Source organism: Zalophus californianus, chromosome 2, assembly GCF_009762305.2.
Source record: "Zalophus californianus isolate mZalCal1 chromosome 2, mZalCal1.pri.v2, whole genome shotgun sequence".
NCBI classification, from domain to species: domain Eukaryota; kingdom Metazoa; phylum Chordata; class Mammalia; order Carnivora; family Otariidae; genus Zalophus; species Zalophus californianus.
In genome coordinates this window covers 2,134,055-2,151,079 of record NC_045596.1, presented here as the reverse complement: position 1 = coordinate 2,151,079, position 17,025 = coordinate 2,134,055, and the positions used below count along the sequence as shown (strand labels likewise).

The window sequence follows — 17,025 nt, the reverse complement described above, 5'->3', positions numbered from 1 at the left end:
TTCTCTGTGCCAGGCAGGAGCCTAAGGGGTATATGTAACATTCTCGGTAACCTTATGAGAGATTACCTTCATTGCACTCTGATGTCACTGCCATCCAGAGGTCATGTGGCTAGGGGTCATGACCCAGGATCTGAACCAGGTGGTCCAGCTGCAAAGACCAAGCTCTTAGCCCTTGGTTCTGCCATTTCTCTTCCATGTGTTTTGATTCTTCGAATGTCCATTATTTATGTACAGGCACCAGGGCAAAGCACGTGGCTCCTACCTGGATAAGCTGCTCTGTCGAGGGGGAGACTTCCAGTTCTTTCCGTGTCACCCCAAAGCTGCCTTTCAGGCTCGTGTCCTTGACCTGCTGTTGCAGCAAGGGCACCAGGTATCTCAGTGTGAGCAGCACTCCAAGAATCAGGAGGGTAGAATGTTCACCCTCAACAGGGACCAGCAAACCTGTAAGGGAGCAATGAGATCTGTTAACATCATCATCTGCTGAGGGATTCAGGGCTTAATTTGTTTAAAAGAAGAGACCCAGAGTAGAACGGTGTTATGAGGTTGGCAGTGAGGGATACAGATGGCACAAACATTACTGTGGGAAAATACACAGGTATCTCATCTTTAGGCCAAAATCTAGGAAAGGCTTTAATAACCTTCACATCCTTAGCTGAGCAAGCCCGTTAGAGGGAGTTCGAGTGCATATGAGTGTCAGGCAGTTCTTTCATATCAAACATCCACATGCTCCCCTCCGCCCTTGCTAGCGCTGACTGCCATAAACAACTCCACGGATGGGAGAAACCATCAGCAGAGAACCTGCAAGGACCCCAGGCTCCGCTTCGGGCCTCAGAGCCTCACTACACTCAGAGCCCACGCACAGCTGTGCAGTCTGCTGCACGGGGGCCAGCTGTCCTAGGGCAAGGGGCGCCCACCCTCCTGCACAGAGGAGGCCCCTTGTCCTAACCGTCACAACATCCAACATGGGCTCGTGGCAGCCTCAACACAGTTCCCATTCACTAGTCGGCCAGCACCAAAGGGCCTGGGCTGGGAGCTAAGGCATTGCCTGATTTTAAAAGAATTTAAAAGATGTGTCTCAGGTAAATGCTAGAGACTCCAGCACACCGTGGGGAAAATCACTCATACAACTACCTCTTACCTAAGAGCACATTTAGTAGCCAGCTATAAAAATACTGCGTCCTTCTCGAGTGCTGGCAGATGCTCACCGCTGAGCCAGCCGCCGTCCGCCGAATGGTCGGGGAGCTTGACTTCAGATTTGCTATGAAAGCCTTTAATAGAACCTAGGGCAACAAAAATCCAAGTAGATAAAAGACAAAACTCCTATGAAGCTTATCATGTTATTTCATAAAATTACTCCAAATTCTTATAGAGTATAGGTTATGACCAATTGGACTTTCCTACAGCTAAGTAAAAGCACCCCAAATTTGGGATATTCCAAAGCGGTTTGCAGAAGGAGTCTATTTACTTCCTTACTGTAAGGACTTGCTCAGTATCTATGTCCTCTACCCAAGAGTGAAAACCTGAGCTTCTAGAAAAGGTGCACCCACACCTTTGGGTATGGGGTCAGTAAAGGACGCCATGTAAAATAAAGACAGTAAAAAAAAAAAAAAAAAAAATCAAACCCAAATAATGAAGTCAAGGAGAAAAGTGTAGTAGCCGCGTGCAGCCACATCGCAGCCTGAGACGGCTTGCGGATGTGCTGTTAATACCATTAAGAGATGCTCTCTGGTCTGGAAAGTGCTAATGAGCTGAACCGCAGCAGCGGAGCGCCCACGAGTATTTTCCTAAGGAGAGAAGATTTTGTCACAGAACCTCCAGGATAACCCAAAGTAGATCATGCTAGAATTCCAACAATGGCCATTTAAATCTTAACAAAAATATCCAAAGAATGAAAAGGCGTGGGGCGCCTGGATGGCTCGGTTGAGTGCCCAACTCTTGGTTTTGGCTTAGGTCGTGATCTCCTGGTCGGGAGACTGAGCCCCTGCATTGGGCTCCCTGCCAGTGGGGAGTCTGCTTCTCTCTCTCTCTCTCTCTCTCTCTCTCTCTCTCTCTCTCCCTCTGCTTGCCACCCCCACCCCCCATCACATGCACTCTCTCTCATAAATAAATCTTAAAAAAAAAAAGAAAAGGCATGACCATCTAGCTTCCTGAGTTTGGGAACTAGCTTATATAAGAACACCCATTTCCATCACTCTAGACCCCACTCTGAGCAACAATTTGGTCCCCGTTACTGTTCAGCATTCATTGAGCAAAGCTATCTGGGCTGGGGATACCATCAGGGCACCACCACTGAGCCCTGAACCCAGGCAAACGAGCAGCACGTTAACAGACTGGCATCTGGCTTATGAAGAAGCTCCTTCTTAACAGTATGGTTAGCACCAGCTGGTTCTCAGAGGCTCATCCATTCTTGGGGAACTTACAGACTAGATCTCTGGAGCCAGAAAGGCAGAGGACCAGACCCTCAGCCCCAGGACGTCCCCCATGGTTTGTGGCCTCCAGTTCCTCCTGCAGACACCACCAGGAGAACCCAGTCAACTTACCTCAGACAAACCTTCTTAACTCTGAGAAAAGATACTGGCACCTTAAAGTAACTCGTCTGGGTGAAAACACACACACATACGTCATTGAACTAGCACGGATCATTCCGTACCAGTCCACACTTACAGGCACAGTGAAAGCTGAGCATTATTATAAAGAGTGAGCCCACGGTGAACTTCAACAGTTTGGAATAATAAAACCGAATCTCGGAGTCTGAGGGAGCCTTCTCAGATTCAAATCCCACAGTGCTGAGAAGGCAGCTGGCAGGAGGTACCCAGACCACAGGCAGGCTCTTCTCACAACGGGGAGGAAGTGTGCTAGATTTAAGGGCAGACATCTTCACTTTTCAGTACATGTGTAGGACATATTTTTAAGAGTATTTCAAAAGGGAAAAGATGCAAAATCATGCAACTTTAGAGCCCAGAGTACTATAGGGGATGGAAACAGAAATTAAAATCAAAATACGACACCAGGGCACAGTCATGAGAATGGCTAAACTTGAAGGGGCCTGCAGCAGTGAGGTCCAGGAGGAGGCAGAGCCATGGGGCTCTCGCACGTCACGGACACAGGTGTGAGCAGGGGCGGACACTCGGCAGCATCTACCGAAGATGAAACACATGTCCCTGCGACGCAGCAAGGCCCGGTCTAGGATCCACAACGGCGGGTTGTACCTGTGCTCCAAACGACACACACAAAAGCGGGCGCAGCAGCAGCGTTCGCAATGGCCACTAAGAAACGGCCAGACGCTCAGCTACAATAAATGATAAACCATGGTGTGTTCGCAGAGTGGCATGCCCCGCAAGTATAAAATCTGCATCAGTTAACGCACCGATGACATGAGACTCTCACTGACTTAATGTGCAGCAACAAAGAAAATGAGACAAAAAGAATGCATGCTGCACACCTCTACATCTGTCAAATTTAACAAGAGTCCCCATGGCTTCAGAAGCCAGGTCAGCGGTCGCCCCGGGGAAGAGAAGGAGCAGTGCCGGGGGCGGGCACAAGGGGCTCCCGGGCAACGCCCTACTCCGCTTCGTGACGGTTCACCAAGGGGCACGGCAGTACTCTCTGTGCTGCCTACACGGGAGCAAAACAAGCCTCAGGAGGAGTCTCAGTCTCTGACAGGTCACCCTGAGAATGAAAATGCACCTGAGGTGAGGAGACTTCGGAGCAAACGTGTCGTGTTAGGTGTGTGAATGAACCTCTGCCACCCAGACACTCCCCTAAAGTCATGTGCACAAGTTTTAAAAAGCATCGACTTCCAAGGACCAAAGGAACCGGACGGGGCGAGAGCAGACGAGAGGTGCAAACTCCGCTGGGAGGTGCACAAGCGCCGACTGCCTGCCCTGCCGCCCACAGGAAGGTGCTCGCAGGTGCGCTTTTCTGGGAGCGGGGGGTGGGAGGGGTCTGAGGGCCACTAACGAAAGGCAAGCTCCCTCAAGCCACAGAACTGCAGGAACAGCTCGGGCTTGGGAGGCCCCAGAAACATCTGAAAGCAGCCTGTCTGCCCCTGTGCACACTGCCGGCCACTCAGCCCCGGGTCTTCTGTCACCCGGGGCAGCCCAGGACGTTGCCTTAGCTTCCCACCTCCCACAAAGACTAGGGGATAATCCCCAGAGATGCTGGCATAGCCGAGGTCAGACAGGAGGCACGGACAGAAAAGAGACAAATGAAGGAAGAGTGTGCACTCTGACCCATGAGACCGCTCGCCCCCTCTATCCCAGGACAAACGCAGCAGGCTTACCCCTCCAAGCAGGAGAATGAGGAACCTTCCTCTAGGGATACCGACCACCTCAAGAGGAAAAGACTCACTGAGACTGATGCAGTGTCAGTGGAAAAGGAGGCTCACCATCCATCACACCTCATGAAGCCCACCATGGGACAGACCCTGCCACACACTTGCTTCCAATACGCTTTTTAGAGTCTCATTCAAATCTAAATGGAAAACTGCCAACATAAAAGTGAAAGACCAGAACAGAGAGTACAGAGGAAGTCAGAAGAAACGGACAATGAAGAAGTCAAAGAAAGTTGTCAAGAAAACTGTAATTAATATCCTCAGAAGATAAGGAGTGTATTCACGAAACAAGGAGAGGATGCCAGAAAACAAAAACATTCTGAACACAAGAAGGAGCTCTTAGAAATTAAAAATAAAATAGCAAGAACAAAAACTCAACATACAGATGGACATCTATAAAGTACAGAAAAAAGAAAAGGAAAATAGAAATAAAACATAACAAAATTCCATCACAATAAGGGAGTATGCCTAGAAAGGTAAAGATAGGGCATCTAGAAATCAGGCATCCAACAGGAGAGCAGCAAAAACAATTCCTAGGAGGACAGCAAAGTCCTCAGACCTAAAGAGCATCTGGACCAGACTGGGGCAAACAGCTGGAGAATTCTAGGACAGAGGACTCTGGTGGAGAAAACGGACCCAATGAACTCTCTGTCATGTGGAGAATTGCATTGGGACACATTTTACAAAGCTGTTTGAAGGTATGAGAAGACATAAATGGCCAAAGAATAACAAGCAAAATAAAAAAGGGGCAATTATTAAATCCCAAAAAACCAAAAAGTTCAAAAAAGAAATAGAATACAAGGACAGATCATAACTAGTTGTGACTATTCCTTGGACATGATAACGTCACACTGAATCCCAATATAACTAGAGTAAGAAGCTGGGAGCCAGGTTAGGGTCAAATTTATCTTTCATAGTAAAAAAAATTAAAACAAAAAAACAAAAACTAGCAGTACATTGCTATAAGATACGTGCTATAGAGCTTGCTATCTAGAAATGCGGGGGGAAATACCAAAAGAAACGCTAACAAAGGACTGACCCACAAAAAGGAGGAAGTCAAGAGTCTATAATCTTCAGACTATATGGCAGGGTCACAATTTCTGGACATTAAAAACAAAACACAAACGTGGGTGGGGAGGTTGTTTTGCTTGTTGAGGCACAGAACAAACAGGAAGGCAAGTGGTCCCCACCAGCCACAAGGCCATCATCACTGAGCTTTCCCCTGCCTGCACTCCTGGGACAGTCACCTTTCCCAAGCTAGGTTAACGAGTCAGTCTAATACACCAAAAATCAATCTGTTCTGGAAAATCACCTTTTGAACTTGCATCTATATACCCTCTCCCTACTTAACTCCTCACCACATGGTAAGAAAGCAGAAGTAGAAAGAAGCTCTTGGTGTGCCTCAAAATAATTAAAAAGATTTTCATCTAAATCATGAAGCACAGTATAACTCAAGAAGCACTCCCAAATGACCGCCTGTCCAAAAGCCCTAACTGCCCACAAGACTCATTCATGTTTGTGACTTGAGGTAATAATCATACCTTAATTTCATTGTCATTTGCAAAATTGCCAAAAGAAGCCATAATTTTGGGTACAGCTGCAGCCAAGGTCTCCTGAACAGATTCCTCAGGTCTCTTGCTTATTCGAGTCAGGCAAGGCAAAAGGTTTACCAAGTAAGGCCTGCACATGTGAAAGGAACAGGAGTTATTCTTCCAGGTCTACTTTAGTGAGAAACATAAGCAATTATTTAGTACCTGTTAGGGAAGAGCCAGTTTTTATATGCATAACAGTCCTTAACAGAAAGTAGACAAATTTCGGCAAAAAGAACTGGAGGGATAAAATGCAGACCAACTTCAAATGTGGGAGACACTTATCTTTCATTTCTCCTATGATCACAGAGGACTCTCAAAAGCTTGTTTTAAAAACTGTTTGTAGTAAATTATAATAGTAAAATATTCATATTTTAAATTAGAAAACAACAGATAAGAAAACAGTTAAAAAAAGAAATGAAAAAGTTTTCTTGAAAAAGGAGCGATACAAGGAAATATTTTTAAGTGTACAAACAAAATAAGGCCTTACAGGTAAGACCGGGCCCTCCAGAGAGGAAGTGCAGACAGTGCAGGATGCAGGAGAAGCCAGTCACTGGGCAGAAGGCTGAAACCACATGAGTCCCCTCAACAAACACGGGACTAACATGACAGGCGCCTTCTCTTGGCGGAGACAAGCAGGTCTACACCTGGGACTATAGCAGGAAAGCTAGGCTGGCTTAAGGAGATGACTGTTTTGCCAGAAAAAAAATAAACCAGGCATGACAAACAAGAGAAACCTGCCTGACTTTTTGAAGAAGCAAAATCAGGCCAATGAGTCAACTGAGAGTGTCTGAGATGATGGTGGCCACTGGAGGCAAGATCTCCCTGGGTAAAGAATCTGGATTTTATCTGAACAGCTCTGGGAAATGAGTAAAAAGTTTACGTAAGGGAATGACATGACCCAATCACATTTTTTAAGGTCACTCTGGCTGCTATGTGGAGAACTTGGGATGTGCTGTTTCAGAAGTATAACAAAATTTTCAACATAAGGATAGTAAAAGAAAAAGGTTATATAAAAAGAAGTTTCCTTAGTGATGTATCTCTATGGCAGCCACTTAAGATTCTTATTAAACTCAAACTCAGTGTGATAAATCACTGTTTCTTTTTAACAGTGAGAGTTTCAGCCCCTCCACCTATATGTTTAGTATGTGTTCCTCAGGCACACAGCCAAGGGTCTATGGACATCAGGTTTGCCGGTTAAGGAGAAGGAAGGTACAGATGAAAACTGGGGTCTTCTTCTGATTCTCAATCCATTGAGGACAGACTGTTCCCACCAGTCAAACTTTATTCACAGTTTAATAGTCATAGTTTTAACTCATGTGAGAGACAAAGGCACACTGTTCTATAAGCAACGATGAGTCTGGTTCTCAACTTTCGACCATGTGACAAGTATCTTTTCAGCAACCAGCACGTGCAGACACGGCCCTCAGGGCCGGGCTGCAGCAGAGAGGACAGACAGGGAAGACCCCCGCTGTCGTGGGGCACACACCTCTGTCTCTTGGGGAGGGGGGCCAACAGAAAATGAACAAAAACACTGACAGCATGCCCGAGTATTTCTGAGAGCGAGAAGTGCTACGAAAGGAAGACAAGCCAAGAAACCCCGACCGCGACTTGGGGGGCAGACGCGAACAGCATCAGACAGAGCTCAGAGAAGACCTCTGAGCCAGTGACACGAGAGCCGGGAAAGAAGGGAAAGAAGGGAAAGAAGCCACAGGAGCTGGCTCCCCATCAACAGACAGTAATAATAATCCAGAGCGCACAACTTACCTGCACTTCTGAGGCCGGACCAGGTGAGCCAGTTCAGCAAACCTCCACAAGGCGGCACGCAGGCTCCGGGGAGCACCGTTCTGAGTGGGTTGAGAGTGGTGAGTTACATTTAAGAGTCACTGACGCTACTCCAAAAGGACTTCATAGAAACAAGAGCATTTATGTGATCGTTTATTTCTATGTTTAGACACAAGGCCACATAAATGTGTAACTGCTGCAGAAGCATCATGGTCTCAGGGCTTCAATTACAAAGACATAAAACTTAATTCTCATCCCATCTCATAAATAATGAAGAGGAACCTTGTGAAGGAAAATAAAGCAGTGAAGTCTACTTTACCAACAGCATTTCCGCCTAACATTCCCACTTAGTAAATAAAAGACAAGATTTCACAAACACTGCTCAATCCAGGGAAGCAGTACCATTTGCTCAATAACAGAAAATCCAAGCCTACCTTTTTGATTTCCTTATAGAGTTCTAACTGTAGCCTCGGAAGATTGGAGTCCATCAGGGCCTGCAACAAAACACAAGAGAGCCGTTCACATAAGACTCACTCCACCAGCCTGGGAGAAACTAAAAGGCAACTAAAATTTCAACTTGGGGGCAAAGTGGAATGTAGCAGCAACTAAACTAAGAACCTGCTCATTAAGAAAGAAGCACATATATACAGGAAGTCACTGAATAAACTAGACACAGGTCACTCACTTGAATAAAAAAATAGAAGGGAAAGAATTTAACTTGATGTACAATCAAATACCACATGATACTTAAATCCAATGGTAGATGGTTCAAATGCATTCTAATGCTCTTATATTAAAACTTTAATATGCAATGAGAGGAGAAAACACCTGAAAGTTTTCCTTCTTCATTAAAGTGCACGCTGCTGGATGGCCCCACACTAACAATGGCCTGAAGTCTGTGACGCCAGCAAGGCAGTGAGCATACTTTTAAGACCAGAGACCCTCGCTCCGGCGGGCAGAACCCCTGTCCTTTCTGAAGGTTTTCCCTCAACGCACAGATGCTCCCAGCCCTGTGGCTCAGAACCCGAAGGAGGGTGAGGAGTCTCGTGCTCCTCACAACACCTTTCTTGCCCCCATTCCCGCTCACTTAGGGACCAAACCAAAACTAACGGCCACCAGGCCAACTTCAACCCAGTAAGAACAGCCAGAGGCAACCACCACCAGAGGCAGAGTCCATGTTAGAGAGGGCTTCTCAAGATGGAAGGAAGGGAGAGGAAAGATTCCTGGCCCCCACTCTCGCCCATGGGAACCCTCTCCTCTGAAATGGTACTGCCAATGGCCTGTCCACCAAGAAGAGAGGAAAGACGTAACCAAGCCTCAAACCAAGCTTCTTTCATGTGATATAGAGCTTATGATGTCTACAACCTGAGCTGCTCTTAGTAACTCACATGGGTTCACCTACTGGTTCAGTGAGCTTGAAAATCAAAAGCAGAGTCATATTTGGGGAGCTTCTGAAGTATAAGAGTATCTCAGAAATTTGTAAATCCTAACTCCTCCATTTCAGTTTGTACTAAATCTGTAAGTGAGCATACCAAAATGAACAAACATATAGTAAGATGCTACTTTGCAAATAAAACCAGAAGCACACACCGGAGCCACCCTCCTCTGGGAGCCTTCAGAGGCTTCCTGGAGCCCCGGAGAGGCAGGGTGCTGCACTGTTTAAGAGGGCCCCTAATCTCCTCACTCACCTACTAGCCACCACCTCCAGGCAGCCTTTTCTGCCTTACCAGACAGAAGATACCTCAGTCTCCAGAGTGCCATGATGACTTGTCAGCGTCTCTCAGAACTTAAGAGTTTGTGCCATGTATTGAATGATTTCTGTACAAACGTGCTTCCCCACCTGAGACCATAAATTACATGAGGCAGGAGCACACTGTCAGGCTGAATCAGATCCCCACTGCATTTTCCTATATAAATGAAAACCAACATGTCCCATTTGCTTGGGCCATGAGTCTGGTCTCATCAGAAGCATATAACAACACTCAACAGAAGACAAAAGTCTAGGACCTGACTCCCAAGTGACCATGTCTGTATCCCTGCCCCTCCCTGACATCTGAGCCAAGGGCCATCCACACTCTCCCAAGCCTGTCCTTCCTCTGCCACAATGAAAGCAAATCTAGCCAGACCCTGATCTGGCTCCAGCCTCCTGAACCTGAAGACTAGAGCATCTGAGGAAGCACAGATCTAAGTATAGCCAAACCCCACCATGCCCACCTTCAAGCAGGAAAAAGAGGTCGAGAATGACCTCATCTTCACGTCCGGGACCATAAGAGGAGCAACTAGAATCTCTGCACTGGGAGGCCTGATACAAGGGAAATAGGACACGGACGGCCAGAAAGACAACCAGGTCTTAGGTTACGACCCAGGGTCACGGCCGACAACCACCACACACACCAAGCTATTCAGCAGTTCTTGGAAATAGGTCACGAAAGAAGACAGGCTTAGGGGCGCCTGGGTGGCTCAGTCGTTAAGCATCTGCCTTCAGCTCAGGTCATGGTCCCAGGGTCCTGGGATCGAGCCCCGCATCGGGCTCCCCGCTCCGCGGGAGGCCTGCTTCTCCCTCTGCCTCTGCCACTCCCACTGCTTGTGCTCTCCTGCTCTCTCTCTGTCAAATAAATAAATAAAATCTTAAAAAAAGAAAAAAAAAGAAGAAGAAGACAGGCTGAAAAACAGAGCAAAGCCTACATGTCCAATGGCCAATATCAGAGCAATTTGGGGTCAAACTGTTCCCTCTGCCCTTCTGAATCCCCCTCTCGCCACGAAGCAAGGCGTCGTGCCCTCTTTAGGTACTCTGAGTCTAAGCATCAAGTTCAAGAACTGAAAAGTCAGAAATTCTAAGCCCAGCCCGGTCCTGCCAGCCGGAATAAATAAAGCAAGCAAGGATATTTAGGCCTGGAGAGAAGGAAACACAACTGAAAAAGGCCATCTGTAAATATGCTGTGGGACCCCACACGCAGGTGAGTATCACTAACCGGTTACCTGGCACGGAGAGGAAGGGTAACTGGCCACTGGCCATATGTTGCTGTTGAAGATGAGGTGCAAGCAAAAGCAGGAAGTGCAGGCAGAAGGAGAGGACCAGGAGGCTACCTACAGATTAAGGCTGCTCCTGACTGAGCGGGCCAGGATGCCGTGGCTAGAGGAGCCTGGAAAGCGTGGTTAGCCAAGTAACAACACGCTGCCAGAAGGGAAGGGTTCCTGGACGACAGGAGACTGTGGAGTCTCCGTGACAGAAGAGGGAACGCAGCTGGTGTTCTCCTATGCCCCTCACTCCCTTTGGGTGAGAAGTAAGAATCTCATTATTGGGGCGCCCAGGGGGCTCAGTTGGTTAAGCGTCTGCCTTCAGCTCAGGTCATGATCCCAGGGTCCTGGGATCGAGCCCCGCATCAGGCTCCCTGCTCAGCGGGGAGTCTGCTTCTCCGTCTGCCTCTATCTGCTGCTCCCCCTGCTTGTGCTGTCAAATAAATAAATAAAATCTTTAAAAATAAATTAATTAATTAATTAAATCTCATTATTAATAATACTTGTTACCACTTGGAGGACCAGTGAGTGACCAGGATGGTGCTAAGCACATCACCGCCTTTGATCCTCACACTCACGCTCACACACACCACCAAACTTTGTCTGACTCCCTTTGTAGGTAAGGAAACTTAGGCTCACAGAATTAAATACATTTCCCAAAGTTGTTCGGTTAGTAGGGGACAGAGGCAAGATTCAAACACAGGTCCCCTTGGCTCCAAAATCCATGTATGCTCTATCTGCCTGGCAGAGGGTCTCAACCTCCTTGAACATGGCAGGAGGGGGTGATCCTCTTTCTGAAGAAGGCTGGGCCCATGAAGGAGAAAGGACGGGTAACTGCTTGGCCAGTGTAAAATGTGACCACTGTCCAGAGAAAGTCCTGAGAAGGACTCCAAAGAACAGTTTTCTTTATCGAGATCCTAATGAGAAGGGAAATATTCAACTGATCTACATTAGCTTGTAGTCCTTGGTTTATCCGGCCAAATGAGGAAAAAGCCTGCAAGGAAAATGAAGAGATGTAGGCTCTTCTCCAAGACTTATCTAAATTTCAGGGGTGGAATTGGAAGCCGCAGGGGAAAAATAAGAAAACTAGAAAGGTCCAATAAACAAGGATCCCTGCAGAGAAAGAAACAAGGAGAAAAACATCTGGAGAGACTTACAGTGCTAACCACAGAGTTGGCGCACTGACAGTGGGAGTGCTATCTGAGTCTGCACACACAACCCAAAAGGCCCAGTCACAAATGCAAAGGTGGCCTAGAAGGTGACCAGGATGCACTGGGGACACAAAGTAGGAGAAGGGCAGAATGAGAAAAACAAGGACAGTTTTCCAATACAATAAGAATTATGGAAGAAGGCCTTTATCTTCAAGGGCAGCAGAAAACAGGAGCTTAAAGCTCTGGTGGTCTTGGCCACAAAGTCAGTCTCTCTCAGCAGAGCCCTCTCTCCACCCCCAGCTCACCTGTGGCCCAAGCGCTTTGGCTTTCTGACTCTGCCGTCCTTCCCTGGGAACTCCTTCCGCCCAGCCCCGCCACATCAGCCCCAGCTAGCCTGTTACAGAAGCCCCGTCTCCTGACCAGGTCTCCGCAAGGGCAGGGAAAGCAGAAAAAGAGAGGCTAGAGACACCACAGAGAAACCATAGATGGATTCCATTTACCTGTCCCCTGCCTCCCCAGGGCCTCGTGGCTGCTCTAGGCTCTGCCCAAACAAAAGTTGGTGCCTTAGTGACATCTTCCCCAAGAACACCCAGGGCCACCAGCAGCGCCCACGTGACCTATGCACTGCACAGGCTTCCAGGGAACGCACTGCCTTCTGATTGAGCAGGGGTAGCAAGCACGCGGGCAGATACGAGAGACCCGCCAAAGCACCCACCAAATGCAGCAAGCACAAACATCCGGACAGACTGTGCTACTCAAAACAGAAGGAAGTTACGTTACAGCCTCTTCTCTCAGCCACAAGTCCTGCTCGGAGAGCACGGCTCACAGGGTCTTACCTTTATGACTCTGTTGAGGCACTCGTCAGCCACCATCCGGACATCCGACTCTGCATCATCACTGCACAGCAGAAAAAGTTCCATAGCGATGCCCAGAAGTTTCTGAAATTCTGGAGAATTTCTAAGTAAAAAAAAAGAGAGAGAGAGAGAGAGGGAGAGACTGTCACAGCCAAGAGGAAGCTACAAAGACATGATACCGAAATGCAATGAGGTATCTGGCATCCTATATGGGATTCTGGAACAGAAAAGCAACATTACATAAAAATGAAGGTTAATAAGTATATTAATACTGATTCATTAACTGTGAAAAACACACCACAGTAACATAAGATGCTAATACTTGGGGTAACTGGATGTAGGGTACAGAGGAACTCTCTATACCGTCTTCACAATTTTTCTGTAAATCTAAAACTATTCTAAAATGTAAAAGTTTATTTAAAAAAAAAGAATGTACTTGCAACACAATTTCATTTTTTTAAAGGTTTCATTAAAAAAATCTTAAAAAGAACTGTTTTGGGGCGCCTGGGTGGCTCAGATGGTTAAGTGTCTGCCTTTGGCTCAGGTCATGATCCCAGGGTCCTGGGATCGAGTCCCGCATTGGGCTCCCTGCTAAGCAGGGAGCCTGCTTCTCCCTCTGCCTCTGCCTCTCTCTCTCTCTCTCTCTGACTCTCATGAATAAATAAATCTTTAAAAAAAAAAAACTGTTTTATATGTAATGAAACTCAATAAAAAAAAAAGAGGGGAAAAAAGACACTGCTTCCCTCCCAGATAGCCATCTGCTCTCTGCCAACAGGTTACTTTTACTCTTACTTACAATATGCTTGGAATCCTGAACACAGTATACCAATATAACTTTTTCACTCCTTTTAAATCTTGCTTTCAATGTGTTCCAAAGCATAACCATATCGCACTGCAGACTACACACGATCACAGCCAGGCTCTGGTTTTGTTCCTCTAGCTCAGTCCTACAAAGACTAGAGTCTATGTAATGCTTGCAAGTGACTTTACCATGTTTGACTGAGAGAGCCTGTCTGGGCTGTCACGATCCATGTGGCTGACCACTGTCGAGACAGAGACAGGCTGGCGGGCCACGTTCGAGGAACTGATTTCACAGCACCATGAAGAACTGCAAGTCAGTAACACGGCCCCTGTATAATGCTGTTATTTTTGAAACCTCAAAATCCAACTGCTGTTTCATGATCTCAACCTGGAATACTCTGAAATGGGGGTCCTCTCCCTTTCCCACTACATCCTAATTCCTACCAATGGTCAGAAGAGCCAAAGCCTAAGAGAAACAAAGGACCACCTTAGCAATGATCGACAAATACAAGCAAGAAACAAAACGCCCAGCAGCATGTCAGACCTCCCACTAGCAAGAAAGGCCTCTCAGATGCGGGTACAGCATTCAAATGCCACCCCAAGCAGCGCTTGGCTACAGAACCACAGCGTGAGCTACATGTCTGATCTTATGCTTTCTAATGGATACATCAAAAATAAAAAGAAACAGGTAAAATTAATTTTAATAATATATTTCATTTAGGGACACCTGGGTAGCTCAGTGGCTAAGCGTCTGCCTTCTGCTCAGGTCATGATCCCAGGATCCTGGGATCGAGTCCGGCATCGGGCTCCCTGCTCAGTGGGGAGCCTGCTTCTCCCTCTGCCTGCAGCTTTCCCTGCTTGTGCGCATGCTCTCTCTCTGACAAATAAATAAATAAGTTCTTTAAAAAACAATATTTCATTTAATCCAATATAGCCAAAATATGGTATGTCAACATTTAATCAATATGAAGAAATTATTGATATATATAACAATCTTTTTTATAGTACATCTCAATTCAAACACAAAATTTTCACCAGCAGTTATCTGTGTTTAGGCTTGATAAAACCCACAGATAAAAGTAGGTTCACTTGCAAGTAATAAATAAGTTCTGAAGATCTAATGCACAACATAGTGACTATGATCAATAATACGGTATTATGAACTTCAAAGCTGCTAAGAGACTGAATCTTAACTGCTGTCAACACAGAACAGAAACAGGAACTATGTGACTTGATAAAGGGGTCAGCTAAGAGTACTGTGGCCACGCGTCAAACCAACACGCTGTATATGCAAACTTAGTGTCACAGGTCAGTCATGTCTCAATTAAAAGAAAAAAGTAGGTTCATATACCATTTCTAACCATGCTTAAAAGTTCTCCAATAACTAGATTGAATATTGATTTTTAAATTTTAATTTTATTAATAAAACTGATACAGTACTAATGAGGTGACAGATTTCTTCCTGAGAGAGCTTTAGAAATGTCTTTCATGTCTGTCCACGTCACCTAAACTGTCAAATTTACTGCACAAAGTTGTTCCTAATTCTCCCTTATAATCCTGTTAATATCTACAGAACCCATACTAAACTCATCTCCCTCACTCCAGACACTTGTAATGTGTGACTTCACTCTTTCTTGCCTGGTCAGTCTGATGAATCTTACGGACACTCTCAAAGAACTCACTTCTGGCTTTATTGAGCTTCTATAGACTTCTCTGTTTTCTATAACTTCTGCTCTTATCTTTATGTCCATTCTTCTGCTAAATCTGGGTTTCATCTGCTCTTGTTTATCAAGTTTCCTGAAATGGAAGCGGAGGTTACTGCTTTGAGACCTTTCTTTTTTTTCTATGACAGGCACCGAGTGCTATAACCCTAACCCTGGACACACTGCAGCGGCGTACCTCAACTTTCGACGTCCTTGGTTTTTATTTTCAGTCAATTCAGAATACTTTCAGATTTCCCCTTTGACTTTCTCTGCGACCCATGGCTCATGGAAATGTGTTACTTGTGTTCCAGACTATCTTTCTGGAACAGATTCCAATTCGATGCCATCGAGGTCAGAAAGCATACTTGTATGAATCCTTTTATATGTAGAGACCTGTTGTATGGCCCAGCGTGTGGTCTCCCTTGGCAAGTGTGCTGTGAGCATCTGAGAAGAGCGTGTCTTCTGTTGTTCTGGGTGGAGTGTCTATAAATGACAACCAGGCCACAGGGATGGGTACTGTTGTTCAAGTCTTCCAGATCCAGATTTTACGTCTGCTGCTCTAAGAATGTTTGAGAGAGGCTGCTGAAATCGGACTATAATTGTGGATTTGTCTGTTTCTCCTTGCAGTTCAATCAAGTTTTGCTTCATGTATTTTTGAAGCTCTGTGCTTAGCTACTTAAACATTTAGGGCTGCTATGCCCCCTTGATGAACTGATGTCTTTATCATTATAAAAGTGACCATCCTATTTCTGGTAATAGCTTTTGTTTAAAATCCACCGTCTGATATTAACACAAGCACCCTGGCTTCCCTCTGATCAGTGCTAGCATGGTCAGCCTCTTTTTATTTTTCACTTTTAAGCTATTTGCACCTTTAAATGGGTTTACTATAAATGCACTTTTAAGCTATTTGCACCTGAAAATGGGTTTACTATAGGCAGAATATATGAGGTCTTGGTTTTTCATCAGATCTGAAGAAACCTGTCTCTTATGTTTAATGTCATTATTGATGTTAAGTGGATTTAAAGCTACCATCACACCATTTCTTTCCTTCTGACCCCAGGTGCTCTTTGCCTTTTTCCCTATTTCTGCTTTCTTTTGGGTTGAGTATTTGTATGACCCCATTTTATCTCCTTTTTTGGTTTATTAGCTATAACTTTTTGTTGTGCTTTCAACTGTTGCCTTGTTTATAGGATACATCTTTAACTTATCCCAGTCTGCCTTAATGGCGTCACAGCACTTCACATACAACATGAGAAACTAACAACAGTACTGGGTTCATTTCCTGGGGCTGCTGTAACCGACTACTAGAAACTGGGTGGATGAAAACCACAGGTGTTCACCCTCTCGCTGTTCTGGAGGCCAGAAGGCCGAAATCAGTATCACTGGGCCAAACATCAAGGTACTGCCCTCGAGAGACTGCAAAGGAGAAGGGCTCCTTGCCTCTTCCAGTGTGGTGGTGGCCAGCACCCCCTGGCCTGTGGCCTGACCTCCAAGCCTGTCTCTGCTCCATCTTCACATTGCCGCACACACGCTTCTGTGTGTGTGCGTGTGTGTATGTGCATGTGTGTATGTGTCTGTGGGTGGTGTATGTGGTGTGTGTGGTATGCACCTGTGTGATGTGGGGGGGGTGTGTGTGTGGTGTGTGTGGTGTGTGTGTGGTATGTGGGTGTCTGTGTGATGTGGTGTGTGTATATGTGGTGTGTGTTGTGTGTGTGGTGTGGGGGTGTGTGTGGTGTGTACTGTATGTGTGTGTGTGCGTGTGTGACCTCCCTGTGCCTCCTTCTCATAAGG

At 46.1% G+C, this 17,025-nt stretch overlaps 1 protein-coding gene across 4 annotated transcripts in view; it reads right to left on the bottom strand.

Moving 5' to 3' along the window:
- HTT (huntingtin) overlaps window positions 1-17,025 on the bottom strand; it is a 136,443-nt gene that overhangs the window by 101,052 nt on the left and 18,366 nt on the right. For all 4 annotated transcript variants that reach the window (XR_003520794.2, XM_027598953.2, XM_027598952.2 and 1 more), the window contains exons 3-8: window positions 12,713-12,833; window positions 8,142-8,201; window positions 7,690-7,769; window positions 5,875-6,013; window positions 1,139-1,280; window positions 263-441 (exon numbers count right to left, since the gene is read on the bottom strand). Coding sequence is in view for 3 of the 4 variants with exons in the window: in XM_027598953.2 (XP_027454754.1) it covers window positions 263-441; window positions 1,139-1,280; window positions 5,875-6,013; window positions 7,690-7,769; window positions 8,142-8,201; window positions 12,713-12,833 (721 nt within the window). In the remaining variant the exon portion in view is untranslated. The remainder of the gene's footprint in view (window positions 1-262; window positions 442-1,138; window positions 1,281-5,874; window positions 6,014-7,689; window positions 7,770-8,141; window positions 8,202-12,712; window positions 12,834-17,025) is intronic.